The sequence below is a fragment of the Lonchura striata genome, chromosome 35 (assembly GCF_046129695.1).
Source record: "Lonchura striata isolate bLonStr1 chromosome 35, bLonStr1.mat, whole genome shotgun sequence".
NCBI lineage: Eukaryota > Metazoa > Chordata > Aves > Passeriformes > Estrildidae > Lonchura > Lonchura striata.
The window spans coordinates 884,557-909,027 of NC_134637.1; the positions used below are offsets into that span (position 1 = coordinate 884,557).

General features: G+C 50.1%; 1 protein-coding gene and 1 long non-coding RNA gene across 2 annotated transcripts in view; one reads left to right on the top strand and one right to left on the bottom strand.

Annotated features, from left to right (window-relative positions):
- LOC110482120 (E3 ubiquitin-protein ligase BRE1B) overlaps window positions 1–20,618 on the bottom strand; it is a 49,621-nt gene extending 29,003 nt beyond the window's left edge. The window contains exons 1-12 of the mRNA XM_077789549.1: window positions 20,585–20,618; window positions 17,006–17,143; window positions 15,993–16,306; window positions 13,687–13,695; window positions 13,314–13,322; window positions 12,832–12,865; window positions 12,677–12,685; window positions 12,305–12,368; window positions 9,119–9,265; window positions 4,633–4,745; window positions 2,637–2,783; window positions 840–914 (exon numbers count right to left, since the gene is read on the bottom strand). Coding sequence (XP_077645675.1) covers window positions 840–914; window positions 2,637–2,783; window positions 4,633–4,745; window positions 9,119–9,265; window positions 12,305–12,368; window positions 12,677–12,685; window positions 12,832–12,865; window positions 13,314–13,322; window positions 13,687–13,695; window positions 15,993–16,306; window positions 17,006–17,137 — 1,053 coding nt within the window. The 5' untranslated portion in view covers window positions 17,138–17,143; window positions 20,585–20,618. The remainder of the gene's footprint in view (window positions 1–839; window positions 915–2,636; window positions 2,784–4,632; window positions 4,746–9,118; window positions 9,266–12,304; window positions 12,369–12,676; window positions 12,686–12,831; window positions 12,866–13,313; window positions 13,323–13,686; window positions 13,696–15,992; window positions 16,307–17,005; window positions 17,144–20,584) is intronic.
- Window positions 1,651–2,098, top strand: LOC144247898 (uncharacterized). Its single transcript, XR_013341362.1, has 4 exons — window positions 1,651–1,671; window positions 1,728–1,810; window positions 1,854–1,907; window positions 2,009–2,098. It is a non-coding gene; the product is annotated as an uncharacterized LOC144247898 (long non-coding RNA).
- Window positions 20,619–24,471: the final 3,853 nt, after the last annotated feature.

Below are 24,471 nucleotides of genomic sequence, written 5' to 3' on the forward strand. Positions count from 1 at the left end.
AATCCGCATTCTGCACCTCAAAACTGGGGAAAAACCACCCAGAATTCCCAAAGAATTCCCAAAATTCCACAATTCCCAACATTCCGAAAAAATTCCCCAAAAAATCCAGAAAAAACCCCCAAAAATCCACAGAAATTCCATCCAAACCCAGCCCAGCTCCGCGTTCAGCATCTCAAACTGCGGGGAAAACACCCGGAATTCCCAAAGAATTCCCAAAATTCCACAATTCCAAAAATTCCCAAAGATTTCCCCAAAAAAATCCTGAAAAAAACCCCAAAAATCCACAGAAATTCCATCCAAATCTGCCCCAAATCCACATTCTGCATCTCAAAACTGGGGGGGAAGAATTCTAATATTCCCAATGAATTCCCAAAATTCCACAATTCCCAAAAATTCCCAGAAAATTCCCACAAAAATCCCCAAATTCCAGAAAAATTCCCAGAAAAAAACCCCAAAATCCCATCCAAATCTATCCCAAATCCGCGTTCAGCATCTCAAACTGTGGGAAAAACACCCAAAATTCCCAAAGAATTCCCAAAATTCCACAAATCCCAAAATTCCCAGAGAACTCCCAGGAAAAAAAGCCAAAATTCCCAAAGAATTCCCACAAAAACCCCAAAATTCCAGAATTCCAACACAAATCCCAAAAATCCACAGAAATTCCATCCAAATCTGACCCCGATCTGCATTTGGAATCTCAAAACTGGGGGAAAAAAACCACCCAAAATTCCCCAAAAAATTCCCCAAATTCCTGAAGATTTCCCCAAAAACTGCGGAATTTGCCCAAATTTGCCGGATTTGCCCAAAATCCCTGGAATTGTCCCCGAATTCCCGGTTACCTTCTGCACGCTGAGCGTGATCTGACCCCCCTGGAAGCCGCCGGAGCTGCCGCAGCCGTAGGAGCCCGAGGTGAGCTGGGACAGGTGAGACGGACAGGTGAGACATGGACAGGTGAGATGGACAGGTGAGACATGGACAGGTGAGACATGGACAGGTGAGACATGGACAGGTGAGACATGGACAGGTGAGCTGGGACAGGTGAGATGGACAGGTGAGACGGACAGGTGAGATGGACAGGTGAGATGGACAGGTGAGACATGGACAGGTGAGACGGACAGGTGAGATGGACAGGTGAGACATGGACAGGTGAGACATGGACAGGTGAGACATGGACAGGTGAGATGGACAGGTGAGATGGGACAGGTGAGATGGGACAGGTGAGATGGGACAGGTGAGACGGACAGGTGAGATGGACAGGTGAGACACAGGTGAGACATGGACAGGTGAGATGGACAGGTGAGATGGACAGGTGAGACATGGACAGGTGAGATGGACAGGTGAGATGGACAGGTGAGATGGACAGGTGAGACATGGACAGGTGAGACATGGACAGGTGAGATGGACAGGTGAGATGGACAGGTGAGACACGGACAGGTGAGACATGGACAGGTGAGATGGACAGGTGAGACATGGACAGGTGAGATGGACAGGTGAGATGGACAGGTGAGACATGGACAGGTGAGATGGACAGGTGAGACATGGACAGGTGAGATGGACAGGTGAGACATGGACAGGTGAGATGGACAGGTGAGACATGGACAGGTGAGATGGACAGGTGAGATGGACAGGTGAGATGGACAGGTGAGACACGGACAGGTGAGACATGGACAGGTGAGATGGACAGGTGAGACATGGACAGGTGAGACATGGACAGGTGAGATGGACAGGTGAGATGGACAGGTGAGACATGGACAGGTGAGATGGACAGGTGAGATGGACAGGTGAGATGGGACAGGTGAGACATGGACAGGTGAGACATGGACAGGTGAGACATGGACAGGTGAGACGGACAGGTGAGATGGACAGGTGAGATGGACAGGTGAGATGGACAGGTGAGACATGGACAGGTGAGATGGACAGGTGAGATGGGACAGGTGAGACATGGACAGGTGAGACATGGACAGGTGAGACATGGACAGGTGAGACATGGACAGGTGAGATGGGACAGGTGAGATGGACAGGTGAGACATGGACAGGTGAGATGGACAGGTGAGATGGACAGGTGAGACATGGACAGGTGAGACATGGACAGGTGAGATGGACAGGTGAGATGGGACAGGTGAGATGGACAGGTGAGATGGGACAGGTGAGACATGGACAGGTGAGACATGGACAGGTGAGACATGGACAGGTGAGACATGGACAGGTGAGATGGGACAGGTGAGACACGGACAGGTGAGCTGGGACAGGTGAGATGGACAGGTGAGACATGGACAGGTGAGATGGACAGGTGAGATGGACAGGTGAGATGGACAGGTGCCCCCAGGTGTGCCCAGGTGCCCCCAGGTGTATCCCAGGTGTACCCAGGTGTATCCCAGGTGTGCCCAGGTGTATCCCAGGTGTGCCCAGGTGCCCCCAGCTGCCCCCAGGTGTATCCCAGGTGTGCCCAGGTGCCCCCAGGTGTATCCCAGGTGTATCCCAGGTGTATCTCAGGTGTATCCCAGCTGCCCCCAGGTGTACCCAGGCGTACCCAGGTGTATCCCAGGTGTGCCCAGGTGTGCCCAGGTGTACCCCAGCTGCCCCCAGGTGTATCCCAGCTGCCCCCAGGTGTGCCCAGGTGTGCCCAGGTGCGTCACCTGCTCCAGGGCCTCGGCCAGGTGCCGGTCCAGCCGCCCCTCGCGCTTGCGCAGTTTGGCGCTGTCCCACTGCAGCCCCTCCAGCGTGGTGCCCAGCTCCAGCACCTTGGTCTCGGCCCAGCCCGCCTTGTCCTGCAGCTCGGCCAGCTGGGACAGGTGAGACAGGTGAGACAGGTGAGACACAGGTGAGACACAGGTGAGACACAGGTGAGACGGGTGGGGCGAAAAGACCCGGAAAAAATGCAAAAAACCCCGAGATTTTAGCCCAAAAACGGAATAAATTGGGGTCATTTCACTGCAAAGGTCCTGGAGGATTCACCTGGGACAGGTGAGACAGGGGAGACACAGGTGAGACACAGGTGAGACACAGGTGAGACACAGGTGAGACACAGGTGAGGTGGGTGGGGCGAAAAAATCCCGAAAAAAATGCAAAAAACCCCAAAATTTTATCCCAAAAATGGAATAAATTGGGGTCATTTCACCGCAAAGGTCCTGAAGGGTTCACCTGGGACAGGTGAGACAGGGGAGATAAAGGTGAGGGACAGGTGAGACAGGTGAGGCAAGGAAATCCCAAAAAAATGCAAAAAACCCCAAAATTTTATCCCAAAAATGGAATAAATTGGGGTCATTTCACTGGAAAGCTCCTGGAGGGTTCACCTGGGACAGGTGAGATATGGACAGGTGACACAGTGAGACACAGGTGACACAGCTGACAGGTGTGACACAGGTGACAGAGGTATGACACACACGTGACACAGGTGAGATATGGACAGGTGACACAGGTGACACAGGTGACACAGGTGTGACACAGGTGTGACACACAAGTGACACAGGTGACACAGGTGAGATATGGACAGGTGACACAGGTGACACACAGGTGTGACACAGGTGACACACAGGTGAGACTCAGGACAGGTGACACAGGTGACACACACGTGACACACAGGTGAGACAGGTGAGACACAGGACAGGTGACACAGGTGTGACACAGGTGAGACACAGGTGACACTCAGGTGACACAGGTGACACAGGTGACACCCAGGTGAGACAGGTATGACACAGGTGTGACACAGGTGACACAAGTGACAGGTGACACAGGTGACACAGGTGACACTCAGGTGACACTGAGCTGACACAGGTGACACAGGTGAGACACAGGTGACACACAGATGACACAGGTGACACCCAGGTGACACACAGGTGAGACAGGTGAGACAGGTGACAGTCAGGTGACACAGGTGTGACACAGGTGACACAGGTGACACACAGATAACACAGGTGACACGCAGTTAACACACGTGACACTCAGGTGACACAGGTGTGACACAGGTGTGACACAGGTGTTACACAGGTGTGACACAGGTGTTACACAGGTGACACACAGGTGACACTCAGGTGACACTCAGGTGAGACACAGGTGACACAGGTGACACTCAGGTGACACTCAGGTGACACAGGTGTGACACAGGTGTGACACAGGTGTGACACAGGTGTTACACAGGTGACACACAGGTGACACACAGGTGACACACAGGTGTGACACAGGTGACACACAGGTGACACACAGGTGAGACACAGGTGACACACAGGTGAGACACAGGTGACACAGGTGACACTCAGGTGACACTCAGGTGACACTGAGCTGACACAGGTGACACAGGTGACACTCAGGTGACACTCAGGTGACACAGGTGTGACACAGGTGTGACACAGGTGACACACAGGTGACACTCAGGTGACACAGGTGACACAGGTGTGACACAGGTGAGACACAGCTGACACTGAGCTGACACAGGTGACACTCAGGTGAGACACAGGTGACACAGGTGAGACACAGGTGACACTCAGGTGACACTCAGGTGACACGGGTGTTATACAGGTGACACACAGGTGACACTGAGCTGACACTGAGCTGACACTGAGCTGACACAGGTGACACTCAGGTGACACTCAGGTGACACGGGTGGCACACGCGTGGCACACGCGTGACTCGCACCTGCAGCGCCTCCCTCTGGTGCTTCTCGTGCAGCGCCAGCGTCAGCTCCTGCAGCCGCCGGTGCTCCCGCAGCAGCTCCCGCAGCAGCTCCCGGCCCGGCTCCGGCAGCTCCGCTGCTCCCGAAAATCCGGGATCACACGGAATTCCCGGAATTCCGGAGGAGCCGCCCCAAAAAAAAAAAAAAATCCCGCGAAAAACGGGCGAAAATCCCACAAAAAACGGGCAAAAATCGGGCAAAAAACGGGCAAAATCAGGTGAAATTCCCCCAAAAAAAGGACTGAAATCCAGGAAAATCCCAGCAACAATAACCCCAAAAAAATAATCCAAAGAATCCCCCGGAATTACCCAAAATTCCCAAAAAAATCCCGCAAAAAACGGATGAAAATCGGGCGAGAAACGGGCAAAAATCGGGCAAAGACGGGCGAAAATCCCGCAAGAAAAGGACCGAAATCCAGGAAACTCCCAGCAAAACTCAACCCAAATTCTGAAAAATTCCAAAGAATACCCCAGAATTACCCAAAATTCCCAGAATTCCCGAAAAAATCCCAAAAAAAATTGGCGGAATTTGGGCAAAAACAGGCGAAATTCCCAGAAAAAACGGACAAAATTTGTGCAAAAACGGACAAAATTCCCGCGAAAAACGGCCCAAAATCCAGAAAAATCCCAGCAAAACTCAACCCAAATCCTGAAAAATTCCAAAAAATCCCCCGGAATTACCCAAAATTCCCAGAATTCCCAAAAAAATCCCACGAAAAACAGACGAAAATCGGGCGAAATTCGGGCAAAAACGGGCGAAATTCCCCCCAAAAAAGGACCGAAATCCAGGAAAATCCCAGGAAAACTCAACCCAAATTCTGAAAAATTCCAAAGAATACCCCAGAATTACCCAAAATTCCCAGAATTCCCAAAAAAATCCCGCGAAAAACAGACGAAAATCGGGCGAGAAACGGGCAAAATTCGGGCAAAACCGGGCGAAAATTCCCCCGAAAAAAGGACTGAAATCCAGGAAAATCCCAGCAAAACTCAACCCAAATCCTGAAAAATTCCAAAAAATCCCCTGGAATTACCCAAAATTCCCAAAATTCCCAGAAAAATTCCCGCAAAAAACGGGCAAAATTTCCACAAAAAATGGCCAAAATTCCCCCAAAAAATGGGCAAAATTCCAGCAAAAAAATGGATAAAATTCCCACAAAACCGGACAAAATTCCCGCAAAAAATGGCCCCAAATCCAGGAAAATCCCAGCAAAACTCAACCCAAATCCCGAAAAATTCCAAAAAATCCCCCGGAATTACCCAAAATTCCCAGAATTCCCAGAAAAATTCCCACAGAAAACGGGAAAAATTCCATCAAAAAACTGACAAAATTTGGGCAAAAACGGACAAAATTCCCGCGAAAAACGGACAAAATTCCCAGAATTCCCAGAGGATCCCCCAAAAAATTCCCACAAAAAACGGATAAAATTCCCCAAAAAAACGGACAAAATTCCCCCTAAAAAAACAGACAAAATTTGGGCAAAAATGGTCAAAATTTCCGCAGAAAATTGACAAAATTCCCACAAAAAAATACCCAAAATCCAGGAAAATCCCAGCAAAACTCAACCCAAATCCCGAAAAATTCCAAAAAATCCCCCGGAATTACCCGAAATTCCCAGAATCCCAAGAAAAATTCCCACAAAAACCAGCCAAAATTCCCGCAAAAAATGGGCAAAATTCCCACGAAAAATGGACAAAATTTGCCCAAAAATGGACAAAATTCATGCAAAAAAGCCTCAAAATCTAGGAAAATCCCGGCAAAACTCGTCCCAAATTCCCAAAAAATCCCCTGGAATCCCAAAATCCCCAAAACCCGGAGAATTCCCAGAAAATTCCCATAAAAATTGCCCAAAATTCCCACCAAAAAATTGCCCAAAATCCAGAAAAATCCCAGCAAAACTCAACCCAAATCCTGAAAAATTCCCAAAAAAATCCCCCGGAATCACCCCAAAAATTCCCCAAAATTCCTTCCAACCCAACCGGAATTCCCGAAATTCCACCGGAAATTCCAAAATTCCACCGGAAGTCCCAAAAATCCCCCAAAAAATCCCCAAAAATCCTCAAAAATCCCCTTTGAACCTCCCCAGGTGTCCCCCAAAACCAGCCCCAAAATCCCCATTTTTCACCCGATTTTCACCCGGTTTTTTTGTCCTGGCCCTCCCAGCTGTGCCCAGGTGTGCCCAGGTACCCTCAGGTGTGCCCAAAATGTGCCCAGGTGCCCTCAGGTGTGCCCAGGTGAGTGCCCAGGTGTGTTTTTACCCCCAAAATCCCCATTTTTCACCCCATTTTCACCCGGTTTTTTTTCCCCCCCGTCTCTCCCAGCTGTGCCCAGCTGTGCCCAGGTGTGCCCAAAATGTGCCCAGGTACCCCCAGGTGTGCCCAGGTGTGCCCAGGTGAGTGCCCAGGTGTGTTTTACCCCCCCAAAACCCCCAAAATCCCCATTTTTCACCCGATTTCCACCCGGTTTTTTTCCCCCCTCCCCCCCCAGCTGTGCCCAGGTGTGCCCAGGTACCCCCAGGTGTGCCCAGGTGTGCCCAAAATGTGCCCAGGTGTGCCCAGGTGTGCCCAGCTGAGTGCCCAGGTGTGTTTTACCCCCCCAAAACCCCCAAAATCCCCATTTTTCACCCCATTTTCACCCGGTTTTTTTTGTCCTGGCCCTCCCAGGTGTGCCCAGGTGTGCCCAGGTGTGCCCAAAATGTGCCCAGGTGCCCTCAGGTGTGCCCAGGTCTGCCCAGGTGTGCCCAAAATGTGCCCAGGTGTGCCCAGGTGTGCCCAGGTGAGTGCCCAGGTGTGTTTTACCCCCCCAAAACCCCCAAAATCCCCATTTTTCACCCCATTTCCACCCGGTTTTTTTCCCCCCTCCCCTCCCAGCTGTGCCCAGGTGTGCCCAGGTGCCCTCAGGTATGCCCAGGTGTGCCCAAAATGTGCCCAGGTGTGCCCAGGTGTGCCCAGCTGAGTGCCCAGGTGTGTTTTACCCCCCAAAATCCCCATTTTTCACCCAATTTTCACCCGTTTTTTTTTGTCCTGGCCCTCCCAGCTGTGCCCAGGTACCCCCAGGTATATCCCAGGTACCCCCAGGTGTGCCCAGATACCCCCAGGTGTGCCCAGGTGTGCCCAAAATGTGCCCAGGAGAATGCCCAGGTGTGTTTTCCCCCCCCAAAACCCCCAAAATCCCCATTTTTCACCGAATTTTCACCCGGTTTTTTTCGTCCCGCCCCTCCCAGCTGTGCCCAGGGGTGCCCAAAATGTGCCCAGGTGCCCTCAGGTGTGCCCAGGTGTGCCCAGGTGAGTGCCCAGGTGTGTTTTACCCCCCCAAAATCCCCATTTTTCACCCGATTTTCACCCGGTTTTTTTCGTCCCGCCCCTCCCAGCTGTGCCCAGGTGCCCTCAGGTGTGCCCAGGTGTGCCAGGTGTGCCCAGCTGTGCCCAAAATGTGCCCAGGTACCCCCAGGTGTGCCCAGCTGAGTGCCCAGGTGTGTTTTACCCCCCAAAATCCCCATTTTCCACCCCATTTTCACCGGGTTTTTTTTGTCCAGGTGTGCCCAGGTGTGCCCAGGTGTGCCCAGGTGTGCCCAGGTGCCCTCAGGTCTGCCCAGGTGTGCCCAGGTGAGTGCCCAGGTGTGTTTTACCCCCCCAAAACCCCCAAAATCCCCAATTTCACCCGATTTTCACCCGGTTTTTTTCCCCCCGCCCCTCCCAGCTGTGCCCAGGTGTGCCCAAAATGTGCCCAGGTGTGCCCAGATACCCCCAGGTCTGCCCAGGTGTGCCCAAAATGTGCCCAGGTGAGTGCCCAGGTGTGTTTTACGCCCCCAAAACACCCCAAAATCCCCATTTTTCACCCAATTTCCACCGGGTTTTTTCCCCCTGCCCCTCCCAGCTGTGCCCAGGTGTGCCCAGGTGTGCCCAAAATGTGCCCAGGTGTGCCCAGGTGCCCTCAGGTGTGCCCAGGTGAGTGCCCAGGTGTGTTTTACCCCCAAAATCCCCATTTTTCACCCCATTTTCACCCGTTTTTTTTTGTCCTGGCCCTCCCAGCTGTGCCCAGGTGTGCCCAGGTCTGCCCAGGTGTGCCCAGGTGCCCTCAGGTGTGCCCAGGTGTGCCCAGGTGAGTGCCCAGGTGTGTTTTACCCCCCAAAACCCCCATTTTTCACCCCATTTTCACCCGGTTTTTTTCCCCCCTCCCCTCCCAGCTGTGCCCAGCTGTGCCCAGGTGTGCCCAGGTGCCCTCAGGTATATCCCAGGTACCCCCAGGTGTGCCCAAAATGTGCCCAGGTGTGCCCAGGTGTGCACAGGTCTGCCCAGGTGTGCCCAAAATGTGCCCAGGTGAGTGCCCAGGTGTGTTTTTACCCCCCAAAATCCCCATTTTTCACCCCATTTTCACCCGGTTTTTTTTGTCCTGGCCCTCCCAGCTGTGCCCAGGTGTGCCCAGGTGTGCCCAGGTGTGCCCGGTACTCACGGCGGGCGCTCAGGTGCCCCCCCAGGTGCTGCAGCCCCCGCTGGGCCCGGCCCAGGGCCCCCCCCAGCCTGGCCACGGCCTCGGGGGCGAAGCTGAGCCGGGGCGGGGGCGGGGCGGCCACGCCCTCCTCGGGCCCCGCCCACGCCTCTGCAAACCATTGGGCCATGCTAATGTATGCAAATGAGCCCCCCCCGGCCGAGAAATGCCCCGAAACGAGCCAAAAACACCCAAATTTCCAACCAAAAACCCCCAAATTTCCACCCCTAAATCCCCAAAATCCCAAATTTCCCCCCAAAATCCCAAATTTCCACCCCTAAATCCTCAAAATCTCAAATTTCCACCCCTAAATCACCAAAATCCCAAATTTCCACCCAAAAATCCCAAATTTCCTCCCCTAAATCCCCAAAATCCCAAATTTCCACCCCTAAATCCCCAAAATCCCAAATTTTTCGCCCTAAGTCCCCAAAATCCCAAATTTCCCCCCAAAATCTCAAATTTCCACCCAAAACTCCCAAATTTCCACACCCAAATCCCTAAAATCCCAAATTTCCAACCAAAAACCCCCAAATTCCCCCAAAAATCCCAAATTTCCACCCAAAAATCCCAAATTTCCACACCCAAATCCCCAAAATCCCAAATTTCCCCCAAATATCCCAAATTTCCACACCCAAATCCCTAAAATCCCAAATTTCCAACCAAAAACCCCCAAATTTCCACCCCTAAATAGCAAATTTCCACCCCAAAATCCCAAATTTCCACCCAAAACTCCCAAATTTCCACACCCAAATCCCTAAAATCCCAAATTTCCAACCAAAAACCCCCAAATTCCCCCAAAAATCCCAAATTTCCACCCAAAAATCCCAAATTTCCACACCCAAATCCCGAAAATCCCAAATTTCTCGCCCTAAGTCCCCAAAATCCCAATTTCCACCCAAAACCACAAATTTCCTCCCAAAAATCCCAATTTTCCACCCCTAAATCCTCAAAAGTTCTCCTGAAATCCCAAAATTTTCTTGAAAGCCCCAAAATCCCCAAAAATCCCGAATTTTCACCCCAAAATCCCAAATTTCCAGCCCTAAATCCCGAATTTCCACCCCTAAATCCCCAAAATCCCAATTTTTCACTCCAAAATCCCAAATTTCTCACCCTAAATCCCCAAAATCCCAATTTTCTCGCCCTAAGTCCCCAAAATCCCAATTTCCACCCAAAACCCCAAATTTCCCCCCAAAACCACAAATTTCCCCCCAAAAATCCCGAATTTCCATCCCTAAATCCCCAAAATCCCAAATTTCCAACCCAAAATCCCAAATTTCTCGCCCTAAGTCCCCAATTCCCAAGTTTTCCCCCAAAATCCCAATTTTCCCCCAAAACCCCAAATTTCCTCCCAAATATCCCAAATTTCCACCCCTAAATCCCCAAAATCCCAAATTTCCACCCCAAAAATCCCAAATTTCCTGCCCTAAATCCCCAAAATCCCAAATTTCCACCCAAAACTCCCAAATTTCCACACCCAAATCCCTAAAATCCCAAATTCCCCCCAAAAATCCCAAATTTCCACACCCAAATCCCTAAAATCCCAAATTCCCCCCAAAAATCCCAAATTTCTCCCGTAAAATCCCAAATTCCCCCCCAAAAAAACCCGAATTCCCCCCAAAAATCCCAAATTCCCTCCAAAAATCCCAAATTTCCCCCCGAAAATTCCCAAATTTCCCCCCAAAAACCCCGAATTTCCCCCAAAACCCCCAAATTTCCCCCCAAAATTCCCAAATTTCCCCCCAAAATCCCAAATTTCCCCCCAAAACCCCCAAAAATCCCAAATTTCCCCCAAAACCCCCAAATTCCCCCCCAAAAATCCCAAATTTCTCCCGTAAAATCCCAAATTCCCCCCCAAAAATCCCAAATTCCCCCCAAAAATCCCAAATTTCCCCCCCAAAATTCCCAAATTCCCCCCAAAAACCCCAAATTTCCCCCCAAAATCCCCGAATTTCCCCCCAAAAATCCCAAATTTCCCCCCCAAAAATTCCAAATTTCCCCCCAAAACCCCGAATTTCCCCCCAAAATCCCAAATTTCCCCCAAAAACTCTGAATTCCCCCCAAAACCCCCAAATTTCCCCCAAAAATCCCAAATTTCCCCCAAAAATCCCAAATTTCCCCCAAAAACCCCAAATTTCCCCCCAAAAAATCCCAAATTTCCCCCCAAAACCCCCGAATTCCCCCCAAAAATCCCAAATTTCCCCCCAAAATCCCAAATTTCCCCCCAAAAATCCCAAATTTCCCCCAAAAACCCCAAATTTCCCCCAAAAACCCCAAATTTCCCCCCAAAAAATCCCAAATTTCCCCCCAAAACCCCCGAATTCCCCCCAAAAATCCCAAATTTCCCCCCAAAATCCCAAATTTCCCCCCAAAAACCCCAAATTTCCCCCCAAAACCCCAAATTTCCCCCCAAAAAATCCCAAATTTCCCCCCAAAACCCCCGAATTCCCCCCAAAAATCCCAAATTTCCCCCCAAAATCCCAAATTTCCCCCCAAAAAATCCCAAATTTCCCCCCAAAACCCCCGAATTCCCCCCAAAAATCCCAAATTTCCCCCCAAAAATCCCAAATTTCCCCCCCAAAAATTCCAAATTTCCCCCCAAAACCCCGAATTTCCCCCCAAAACCCCAAATTTCCCCCCAAAAACTCTGAATTCCCCCCAAAAATCCCAAATTTCCCCCCCAAAAATCCCAAATTTCCCCCAAAAATCCCAAATTCCCCCCCAAAAATCCCAAATTTCCCCCCCAAAAATCCCAAATTTCCCCCAAAAACCCCCGAATTCCCCCCAAAAATCCCAAATTTCCCCCAAAAATCCCAAATTCCCCCCCAAAAAAACCCGAATTCCCCCCAAAAAACCCCGAATTCCCCCCAAAACTCCCAAATTTCCCCCAAAAATCCCAAATTTCCCCGCAAAACCCCCAAATTTCCCCAAAATCCCCAAATTCCCCCCAAAAATCCCAAATTTCCCCCCAAAATCCCCAAATTCCCCCCAAAAAATCCCAAATTTTCCCCCAAAATCCCCAAATTTCCCCCAAAACCCCCCGGACTCCCCTCCCCCGCTCACCTCTCCTCTCGGGGTCCCCGGGGGGGTTCGGGGGGGGCTCGGGGGGGTCCCCGGGGGGGTCCCCGGGGGGCGGGGCCGCCCCTCCCCCACCCCCGGCCCCTCCCCCCCCGTCGCCGTCGCAGCGACGCAGGAGGGCCTGGACCTCGGCGTCCAGCTGGGGAGGAAAGGGTTAAAAACGGCCCAAAATTGCCCGAAATTACCCCAAAAATCCACCCAAAACTGACCCGAATCATCCGGGGAGGAAAGGGTTAAAAGTTACCCCAAAAATCCCCAAAATTACCCCAAAAAATGACCCAAAACTGACCCGAATCATCCGGGGAGGAAAGGGTTAAAAACGGCCCCAAAATGCCCAAAATTACCCCAAAAATCCACCCAAAACTGACCCGAATCATCCGGGGAGGAAAGGGTTAAAAACGGCCCCAAAATGCCCAAAATTACCCAAAAAATCCACCCAAAACTGACCCGAACCAGCTGGGGAGGAAAGGGTTAAAAATGGCCCAAAATTGCCCCAAATCAGCCCAAAAATCCACCCAAAACTGACCCGAACCAGCTGGGGAGGAAAGGGTTAAAAATGGCCCAAAAATGCCCAAAATCGACCCAAAAATCCCCAAAATTACCCCAACATCTAACCCAAAATCCACTCGAATCCAACTGGGGAGGAAAGGGTTAAAAATTGCCCAAAAATCCCCAAAATCACCCCAAAAATCCACCCAAAACTGACCCGAATCATCCGGGGAGGAAAGGGTTAAAAATGACCCCAAAATACCCGAAATCGACCCAAAAATCCACCCAAAATGCCCCAAAAATCCCCAAAATTACCCCAAAAATCCACCCAAAAATCCCCAAAATTACCCCAATATCTAACCCAAAATCCACTTGAGTCCAACTGGGGAGGAAAGGGTTAAAAATGACCCAAAAATCCCCAAATTTACCCCAAAAATCCCCAAAATTACCCCAAAAAATGACCCAAAACTGATCCGAATCAGCTGGGAAGGAAAGGGTTAAAAATGACCCAAAAATGCCCGAAATTACCTCAAAAATCCACCCAAAATTACCCCAAAAATCCCCAAAATTCCCCCAAAAATGACCCAAAACTGACCCGAACCAGCTGGGGAGGAAAGGGTTAAAAATTACCCAAAAATGCCCAAAATCGACCCAAAAATCCACCCAAAAATCTACCCAAAAATCCCCAAAATTACCCCAATATCTAACCCAAAATCCACTTGAGTCCAACTGGGGAGGAAAGGGTTAAAAATTGCCCAAAAATCCCCAAATTTACCCCAAAAATCCCCAAAATTACCCCAAAAAATGACCCAAAACTGACCCGAATCATCCGGGGAGGAAAGGGTTAAAAAGGGCCCCAAAATTACCCCAAAAATCCACCCAAAACTGACCCGAATCATCTGGGGAGGAAAGGGTTAAAAATGGGCCCAAAATGCCCAAAATTACCCGAAAAATGACCCAAAACTGACCTGAACCAGCTGGGGAGGAAAGGGTTAAAAGTTAACCCAAAATGCCACAAATTGAACCCAAAAAATCCACCCAAAACTGACCCGAATCATCCAGGGAGGAAAGGGTTAAAAGTTACCCAAAAATGCCCAAAATCCACCCAAAAATCCCCCCAAAAATCCCCAAAATTACCCCAAAAATCCCCAAATTTACCCCAAAAATCCCCCAAATTACCCCAAAAACCAACCCAAAATTGGTCCCAAAAAATCCCAAAATTGGATTAAAAAAACCCCCAAAATTGGACCCAAAAAACCCTAAAATTGGATCCAAAAAATCCCAAAATTGGTCCCAAAAAATCCCAAAATTGAACCCAAAAAATCCCAAAATTGAACCCAAAAATCTCAAAATTGGACCCCAAAAAAACCCCAAAATTGGACCCAAAAATTGCCAAAATTTGACCCAAAAAGTCCCAAAATTGTTCCCCAAAAAATCCCAAAATCAAACCCAAAAAATCCCAAAATCGGACCCAAAAATTGCCAAAATTGAACCAAAAAATCCCAAAATTGGACCCCAAAAAAATCCCAAAATTGGACCCAAAAATTGCCAAAATTTGACCCAAAAAATCCCAAAATTGAACCCAAAAAATCCCAAAATCGGACCCAAAAAATCCTCAAAATTACCCCAAAAAGTCCCAAAATCGGAACGAAAAAATCCCAAAATTTGACCCAAAAAATCCCAAAATTGGACCGAAAAAAATCCCCAAATTGAACCCAAAAATTCCCAAAATATGTCCCAAAATCGGTCCCAAAAATTCCCAAATTTGGACCCAAAAATAGCCAAAATTTGACCCAAAAAATCCCAAATTTGAACCCAAAAAATCCCCAAATTGGTTCCAAAAAATCCCAAAATTGGACCCAAAAAACCCTAAAATTGGATCCAAAAAATCTCAAAATTGATCCCAAAAAATCCCAAAATTGAACCCAAAAAAATCCCAAAATTGGTCCCAAAAAATCCCCGAAATTGGTCCCAAAAAATCCCAAAATCAAACCCAAAAAATCCCAAAATTGGTCCTAAAATGTCCCAAAAAATCTCAAAATTGAACCCAAAAAAACCCAAAATTGAATCCAAAAAATCCCAAAATTGAACCCAAAAAATCCCAAAATCAAACCCAAAAAATCCCAAAATTTGGATCCCAAAAAATCCCAAAATTGTACCCAAAAAAACCCAAAATTGAACCCAAAAAATCCCAAAATTGGTCCCAAAAAATCCCAAAATTGGTCCCAAAAAATGCCAAAATTTGACCTAAAATTTCCCAAAATTAGACCCAAAAAATCCCAAAATCAAACCCAAAAAATCCCCAAATTAGACCCAAAAAATCCCCAAATTACCCCAAAACTGGGGCCGGTTTCACTGCCCAGAGCCCCAATTTTGGGATTTTTAACCCCAATTTTGGGGCTTTACCTGCCCCAGGTGAGTCTCACCTGTGCCCAGGTGTGTCCAGGTTCAATTTTAGTGCCAGAACTCCCATTTTTGCTCCTTTTCACCCCATTTTTTCTGGTTTTAACCCCATTTTTTTCTGTATTTTACCTCCCAGGTGTGCCCAGGTGAGTCTCACCTGTGCCCAGGTTCATTTTTAGTGCCCAAAATCCCATTTTTTCTCCTTTTAACCCCATTTTTTCCGCTTTTAACCTCATTTTTTTTCCTCTTTTCACCCCCAGGTGTGCCCAGGTGAGTGCCCAGGTGAGTCTCACCTGTGCCCAGGTTCAATTTTAGTGCCCAAACTCCCATTTTTGCTCCTTTTCACCCCATTTTTTTGGTTTTAACCCCATTTTTTTTCTATTTTACCCCCCCAGGTGTGCCCAGGTGAGTCTCACCTGTGCCCAGGTGTGCCCAGGTGAGTCTCACCTGTGCCCAGGTGTGCCCAGGTTCAATTTTAGTGCCCAAACTCCCATTTTTGCTCCTTTTCACCCCATTTTTTGGTTTTAACCCCATTTTTTTTCTATTTTACCCCGTCCAGGTGTGCCCAGGTGAGTGCCCAGGTGAGTCTCACCTCTCCCAGGTGTGCCCAAACCCCATTTTCACTCCTTTTCACCCCATTTTTTCTGCTTTTCACCCCATTTTTTTTCTATTTTACCTCCCAGGTGTGCCCAGGTGAGTCTCACCTGTGCCCAGGTGCATTTTTAGTGCCCAAATCCCCATTTTTTCTCCTTTTAACCCCATTTTCGCTCCTTTTCACCCCATTTTTTTTTGTATTTCCCCCCCCAGGTGAGTGCCCAGGTGTGCCCAGGTGAGTCTCACCTGTGCCCAGGTGTGCCCAGGTGAATCTCACCTCTCCCAGGTGTGCCCAGGTGCGTTTTTAGTGCCCAAATCCCCATTTTTTCTCCTTTTAACCCCATTTTCGCTCCTTTTCACGCCGTTTTTTTTCCTCTTTTCCCCCCCAGGTGTGCCCAGGTGTGCCCAGGTGTGCCCCCTCACCTGCGCCCAGAAGCGGTTGACCAGGTGCAGGGTGGCGTCGTCGGTGGCCTGGCGCTTCTCCAGCTTCTCGATGCGCTCGCGGAGCTCGTCCTCGCACACCTGGCGCTGCTCCAGGCGCTCGGCCAGCTTCTTGTTCCGGAACTGGAGCACCTTGAGATCCATCTCCTCCTGCAGGTGAGACATGGACAGGTGAGACAGGTGAGACAGGTGAGATATGGACAGGTGAGACAGGTGAGATATGGACAGGTGAGATATGGACAGGTGAGACATGGACAGGTGAGATATGGACAGGTGAGACATGGACAGGTGAGATGGGACAGGTGAGACAGGGACAGGTGAGATGGGACAGGTGAGATATGGACAGGTGAGACACGGCTTCTTGTTCCGGAACTGGAGCACCTTCAGGTCCATCTCCTCCTGGACAGGTGAGTGAAACGCAGCCAGGTGTGCCCAGATCTGTCTCAGGTGCTCCCAGGTGTGCCCAGGTGTATCTCAGGTGTGCCCAGGTGTATCTCAGGTGTGCCCAGGTGTATCTCAGGTGCCCCCAGGTACTCTCAGGTGTATCCCAGGTGTATTCCAGGTGTGTCCAGGTGTGTTTTTACCCTCCCAGGTGTATCCCAGGTGTGCCCAGGTGTGTTTTCACCCCCCCAGGTGCCCCCAGGTGCCCTCACCGTGCTGGAGATGCCGCCCAGGCGCAGGGGCTCGATCAGGGTGGGGCTCAGGTGCCCCCCAGGTGTATCCCAGCTGCCCCCAGGTGTGTTTTCACCCCCCCAGGTGTATCCCAGGTGTGCCCAGGTGTATCTCAGGTGTGCCCAGGTGTCTCCCAGGTGTGCCCAGGTGTGCCCAGGTGCCCCCAGGTGCCCTCACCGTGCTGGAGATGCCGCCCAGGCGCAGGGGCTCGATCAGGGTGGTCGGGGGCTGCTCCTCCCTCGGGGGTCTCTTCTCGGGGGGGCCCCCCCCGGGCTCGGGGGGTCCCCGCTTGGCGCCGACCCCCGCCATGGGCACCTGGGCACAGGTGAGGGCACAGGTGAGAGATTTGGGGGGATTTCAGGTGATTTTGGGGGGATTTCAGGTGATTTTGGGGGGTTTAAGGTGATTTTGGGGAGAATTTGGGGGGATTTTCAAGAGATTTGCGGGATTTCGGGGGAATTTAAGGTGATTTTGAGGGGATTTGGGGGGGATTTGGGGAGATTTTGGGGGGGTTTAAAATGATTTTGGGGGGAATTTGAGGGGATTTTGGGGGGGGTTAAGGTGATTTTGGGAGATTTTGGGGGGATTTGAGGGGATTTTGGGAGAATTTGGGGGGGTTTAAGGTGATTTTGGGGGGGTTTAAGGTGATTTTGGGGGAGTTTAAGGTGATTTTGGGGGGTTTCAGGTGATTTTGGGGGGCTTTCAGGTGATTTTGGGAGGATTTAAGGTGATTTTGGGAGGATTTTGGGGGTCCCCGCTTGGCGCCGACCCCCGCCATGGGCACCTGGGCACAGGTGAGGCCACAGGTGAGGGATCTGGGGGGATTTGGGGGGGATTTCAGGTGATTTTGGGGGGATTTAAGGTGATTTTGGGGGAGTTTAAGGTGATTTTGGGAGGATTTAAGGTGATTTTGGGAGGATTTTGGGGGTCCCCGCTTGGCGCCGACCCCCGCCATGGGCACCTGGGCACAGGTGAGGGCACAGGTGAGAGATTTGGGGGGATTTAAGGTGATTTTGGGAGAATTTGGGGGAGTTTAAGGTGATTTGGGGAGGATTTTGGGGGAGTTTAAGGTGATTTTGGGGAGAATTTGGGGGGATTTCAGGTGATTTTGGGGGGGTTTAAGGTGATTTTGGGAGAATTTGGGGGGATTTTCAAGAGATTTGCGGGATTTCGGGGGAATTTAAGGTGATTTTGAGGGGATTTGGGGGGGATTTGGGGAGATTTTGGGGGGGTTTAAAATGATTTTGGGGGGAATTTGAGGGGATTTTGGGGGGGGTTAAGGTGATTTTGGGAGATTTTGGGGGGATTTGAGGGGATTTTGGGAGAATTTGGGGGAGTTTAAGGTGATTTTGGGAGGATTTAAGGTGATTTTGGGGGGATTTTGGGGCTCCCCGCTTGGCGCCGACCCCCGCCATGGGCACCTGGGCACAGGTGAGGGCACAGGTGAGGGGTCTGGGGGGATTTCAGGTGATTTTGGGAGAATTTGGGGCAGTTTAAGGTGATTTTGGGGAGTTTAAGGTGATTTTGGGAGGATTTGGGGGCGTTTAAGGTGATTTTGGGGGGATTTGGGGGAATTTTGGGGGGATTTGGGGAGATTTTGGGGGGAGGTTAAAATGATTTTGGGAGATTTTGGGGGGATTTGAGGGGATTTTGGGAGAATTTTGGGGAGTTTAAGGTGATTTTGGGGGGGTTTAAGGTGATTTTGGGGCGATTTGGGGAATTTTGGGGGGGTTTAAAGTGTTTTGGAGAATTTTGGGGGAATTTTGGGGTTTGGGGGGAATTTTTGGGGGATTTGGTGGGATTTTGTGGAGATTTTGGGGGGTTGGATGGGATTTTGGGGGAGTTTGGGGGATTTTGGGGGAGATTAAGGGATTTTTGGGAGAATTTAGGGGTACTTTGGGGTATTTAAGGTGATTTTGGGGGGATTTGGGGAATTTTGGGGGAATTTGGGGGGGTTTGAAATTATTTGGAGAATTTTTGAGGGATTTGGGGGAATTTTGGGGGGATTTAGCGGGATTTTGGGGAGATTTAAGTTGATTTTGGGATTTTAGGGGGATTCGGGGAATTTGGGGGGATTTTTTGGGATTTTGGGTGAATTTTAGCATTTTGAGTGAATTTTAGGTGAAACTTGAGCATTTTGGGTGGGTTTTAGATGAATTTTGGGACATTTTGGGTGAATTTTAAGCATTTCGGGTGAATTTTGGGTGAAATTTGAGCATTTTGGGTGAATTTTGGGGATTTTGTGTGAATTTTGGGCATTTTGGGTAAATTTTGGGCATTTTGGGTGAATTTTGGGTGAATTTTGTGCATTTTGGGTGAAATTTGGGACATTTTCGGTGAATTTTGGGGGTTTTGGGTGGATTTTGGGTGGAATTTGGCGCATTTTGGCTGAATTTTTGAATTTTGGGACATTTTCGGTGAATTTTGGGTGAAATTTGAGCATTTTGTGTGAATTTTGAGTGAATTTCCGGTGAATTTTGGGTAGAATTTGGACATTTTGGGTATATTTCGGGTGAATTTAGGGCATTTTGGGTGAATTTCGGGTTAATTTTGGGTGAATTTTGGGCATTTATGGTGAATTTCGGGTGAATTTTGGGCATTTATGGTGAATTTTGGGAAGAATTTGGACATTTTGGGTATATTTTGGGTGAATTGGGGGCATTTGTGGTGAATTTTGGGCATTTTGGGTAAATTTTGGGCATTTTGGGTAAATTTCGGGTGAATTTTGGGCATTTTGGGTGAATTTTGAGTGAAATTTGAGAATTTTGGTTAGAATTTGGACATTTGGGGTGAATTTCGGGTGAATTTTGGGCATTTTGGGTGAATTTCGGGTGAATTTTGGGCATTTATGGTGAATTTTGGGAAGAATTTGGACATTTTGGGTATATTTTGGGTGAATTTGGGGCATTTCGGGTGAATTTCGGGTGAATTTGGGGAATTTTGGGTGAATTTGAGGCATTTGGGGTGAATTTCGGGTGAATTTTGGGCATTTCGGGTGAATTTTGGGCATTTCGGTTGAATTTTGAGTGAAATTTGAGAGTTTTGGTTAGAATTTGGACATTTTGGGTGAATTTCGGGTGAATTATGGGGATTTTGGGTGAATTTGGGGCATTTTGGGTGAATTTCGGGTGAATTTGGGGCATTTGGGGTGAATTTCGGGTGAATTTCGGGTGAATTTTGGGCATTTCGGGTGAATTTCGGGTGAATTTTGGGTGAATTTCGGGTGAATTTGGGGCATTTTGGGTGAATTTCGAGTGAATTTTGGGCATTTCTGGTGAATTTCGGGTGAATTATGGGGATTTTGGGTGAATTTTGGGCATTTTGGGTGAATTTCGGGTGAATTTGGGGCATTTCGGGTGAATTTGGGGCATTTTGGGTGAATTTTGGGTGAATTTCGGGTGAATTTGGGGCATTTCGGGTGAATTTGGGGCATTTCGGCTGAATTTCGGGTGAATTTCGGGTGAATTTTGGGGATTTTGGGTGAATTTCGGGTGAATTTTGGGTGAATTTCGGGTGAATTTGGGGCATTTTCGGCCCTTTGGGAGCGCGGCGCCGCCGGAGCCCCAAAATGGCGGCGGCGGCCTCAGGGCGGGCCGGGAGCGGCCCGGGAGAGCCCCGGGGGGTCCTGGGCTGCTCCCCACGGAATCCGCGGCGATTTTGGGTCGAATTCCGACGATTTTGGGGCTTTTTTGGGTTTTTTTGGGGTTTTTTTGGGTTTTTTTCCGCGCCCGTCCCGCCCCCCCCCTCGGATCTCACCGGAGTCAGCGCCGCGCAGCCGCCCAGGCCACGCCCACCGCCCGCGCTGATTGGCTGAGCCGCGCTGGCCACGCCCCACCCCCGCCTCTACGCGTTCTGATTGGTCGAGCCGCCTAAGCCACGCCCCCGTTGCCGCGGTAACGGCGAAAGGGCGGGAAAAGGAGCGGCCCGCGGCTCTTAAAGGGGTAACGGGGGAACTCTTAAAGCGGCGATGGCGCCGGTGGGGCCCACCGAAGGGATTTTTGGGGGTTTTTCGGGGATTTTTTGGAGTTTTTTGAGATTTTTTGGGATACTCGAAAATTTTGGGGACCCCCGGGGCTTTTGGGGACACTCAGAGCCCTTCAAGACCGCTTGGAGACATTCCAGGACCTCTGAGAGCACCCAAAAATCCTCAAATCCCCAAAATAAACCCCAAAATTCCTTCGGGGACCCCCCCCAAAAATCCGAAAATCCCAAAAAATGACCCCAAAAACTCCTCTGGGAACCTCCAAAATCTGTCCAAGGCAAAAATAACCTCCCAAAATCCTCTTAGGGACCCCAAAATCCTCTGGGACCCCAAAATTCCCCCAAAGATCCCAAAACCGCCCAAAATTCCTCAATTGCCCCCAAATTTCCCAAATTTTCTCTCCGGGGACCCCCAAAAATTCCCCCGAGGATGCCCAAATTTCACCAGCCCCCCAAAATCCATCCGAAAACCCCAAAATTCCATCAGGACCCCCCAAAATCTCCCCAAAATCCCTTTGAGACCCCCGAAATCTCCCTAAATCTCAAAAATCCCCAAAAATTTTCCTCAACTCCCCCCAAATTCCACCCAAATCCCACAAAATTCCCCCAATTCCTAAAAGATCCCCACAATCTCTCTGGGATCCCCTGGGGACCCCCAAAATCTCTTCAGGGACCCCCAAAAATCCTCTGGAACCCCCAAAATTCCCCAAATTCCTAAAAGATCCCCAAAATATTTTTGAGATCCCCTGGGGACCCCCCAGAATTTCTTCAGGGACTCCAAAAAATCCTCTGGAACCCCCAAAATATCCAAAATTCCTAAAAGAGCCCCAAAATCTGTCTGGGACCCCCAAAATCTGTCTGGGACCCCTGAAACTCCTCAGGGACCCCCCAAAAATACCAGAAATTCTGTCCAACTTTAAAAGAACCCCAAAATCTGTTCCTGGACCCCCAAAATCCCCCAAATTTTTAAAACATCCCCAAAATCTCTCTGGGATCCCCTGGGGACTCCCAAAATCTCTCTGGGACCCCCCAAATTCTTAAAAGATCGCCAAAATCTCTCTGGGACCCCAAAATTCCCCAAATTCCTAAAAGTTCCCCAAAATCTGTCAGGGACCCCCAAAACTCCTCTGGGACCCCCAAAATTCCTCAGGGACCCCCAAAATTCCCCAAATTCCTAAAAAAACCCCAAAATCTCTCTGGCACCCCCCAAATTCCTAAAAGATCGCCAAAATCTCTCTGGGACCCCCAAATTCCTAAAAGTTCCCCAAAATCTGTCAGGGACCCCCAAAACTCCTCTGGGACCCCCAAAATTCCCCGAATTCCTAAAAAAACCCCAAAATCTCTCTGGGACCCCCAAAATTTCTTCAGGGACCCCAAAACTCCTCAGGGACCCCCAAAATTCCCCCACCCCAAAAAACTGACCCGGGGGGGACCCCAAAACTTGGGAATTTTGAACCTTTTTTTATTCACGGCAGGAAGAGCCTCGACCGCCGCTCCCCCCCCAAAAATCCCGGCCCCGCCCCCCGGCCCAGCACATTTGCATAGATCGGGTTCGAAAGGAACCAAATTTACATATCCGGGGGGGAGGGGAAACGCCCCTCCCCCACCCCGCACCCCCAACTCTGCTGGGCACGGTCCTGAAGCAAGATGGCCGCCGGGATGCAAGATGGCCGCCGGGATTCAAAACGGCTGCCGGGAGTCACGGGAGGCAAGATGGCCACCAGGAATCAAGATGGCCGCCGGGTTTTGTGGTCTTCTCATAGTCAAGATGGCCACCAGGATTCAAAATGGCTGCCGGGAGTCACGGGAGGCAAGACGGCCACCAGGATTCAAGATGGCAGCTGGGTTTTGTGGTTGTGTCGTAGTCAAGATGGCCGCCAGGAATCAAAATGGCTGCTGGGAGTCATGGGAGTTAAGATGGCCGCCAGGTTGTGTAATTGTGTCGCAGTCAAGATGGCTGCCAGGATTCAAAATGGCTGCTGGGCATCACATAAGTCAAGATGGCTGCCAGGATTCAAGATGGCTGCCGGGCGTCACAGGAGGCAAGATGGCCGCCGTGTTTTGTGGTCGTCTCGCAGTCAAGATGGCCACCAGGATTCAAGATGCCTTCTGGGCATCACATGAGTTAAGATGGCCGCCAGGATTCAAAATGGCTGCCAGGAGTCATGGGAGTTAAGATGGCCGCCAGGTTTTGTGGTTGTTTCGCATTCAAGATGGCCACCAGGATTCAATATGGCTGCCGGCAGTTACAGATGCTGGGGAGGCCAAGATGGCCGCCAGTTTTCGCTGTCAGTTCATGGCCAAGATGGCCGCCAGGTCACACGTTGGTCAGAGATAAGATGGCCGCCAGGATTCAAAATGGCTGCCAAGTCTTCGATCTTCTCATGGCCAAGATGGCCGCCAGGATTTAACATGGCCGCCGAGTTTACAGTGAAGATGGCCACCAGGAACCAAGATGGCCGCCAGAACTCACAAAAGTTGGTGGAAGTCAAAATGGCTGCTGGGAGTCGAGATCGACGAGCAGTCAAGATGGCCGCCGGATCATGTGACAGAGTCAAGATGGCCGCCAAGTTCCTGCATCTTCCCAGTCAAGATGGCCACCAGGAATCAAAATGGTGGCCAGGCATTGATGAAGATGGTGGGAGCCAAGATGGCCACCGGGAGACAAAATGGCTGCCAAGATTTTTGCATCTCACAATCAAGATGGCCGCCGGGTCACGTGATGGCCAGAGTCAAGATGGCTGCCGGGAGGTTGGGTCAAAGTGAGGTCAAGATGGCCGCCAGGAGGCAAGATGGCCACCACCTTTAGGGGTTGGTGTTCAAGATGGCTGCCAGAAAACAAGATGGCCGCCAGGTTCAAAATGGCTGCCAGCAATGACGTCACCCAAGCCAAGATGGCCTCCAGCAGTGACATCACGGACGCGCGCGGGCTGCCATCTTGGATCGACGGTGGCGGCCATCTTGGGGTCACTGAGAGGTCACCCCGGCGGCCATTTTGAGACCACGCCCCCTTGCATGGCAGCCATATTAGGGTCAACCAAAGGTCAAGTGTCAGCCATATTGGGGTCAAACAAAGGTCACTGTCAGCCATGTTGGGGTCAGAGGTCACCACGTCAGCCATATTCGGGTCAGTCAGAGGTCATCATGTCGGCCATATTGGGATAATTTAAAGGTCAAGTGTCAGCCATATTGGGGTCAATCAGAGGTCAGGTGTCTGCCATATTGGGGTCAATCAGAGGTCAAGTGTCTGCCATATTAAGGTCAACCAAAGGTCAAGTGTCGGCCATATTGGGAGCGAAGATCACTGTGTCAGCCATATTGGGGTCAATCAAAGGTCACCCCACCAGCCACACTGGGACTGATCAACATGGCCGCCATGTCAGCCACATTTAAATCCCCCACAAATCACATGACCACATCCAGGCGGCCGGCGGCCATTTTGTATCCCTTCCCTGTCAGCCATTTTGTGTCACCCCCACTGTCGGCCATTTTGTTTCACTTCCACTATCAGCCAATTTGTTTCACTCCCACCGTCAGCCATTTTGTGTCACCCACACTGGCGGCCATTTTGAATCTTTTCCCTCTCAGCCATTTTGCATCACTCCCACTGTCAGCCATTTTGTCTCACCCCAAGCGGCGGCCATTTTGTCTCATGCTTACCG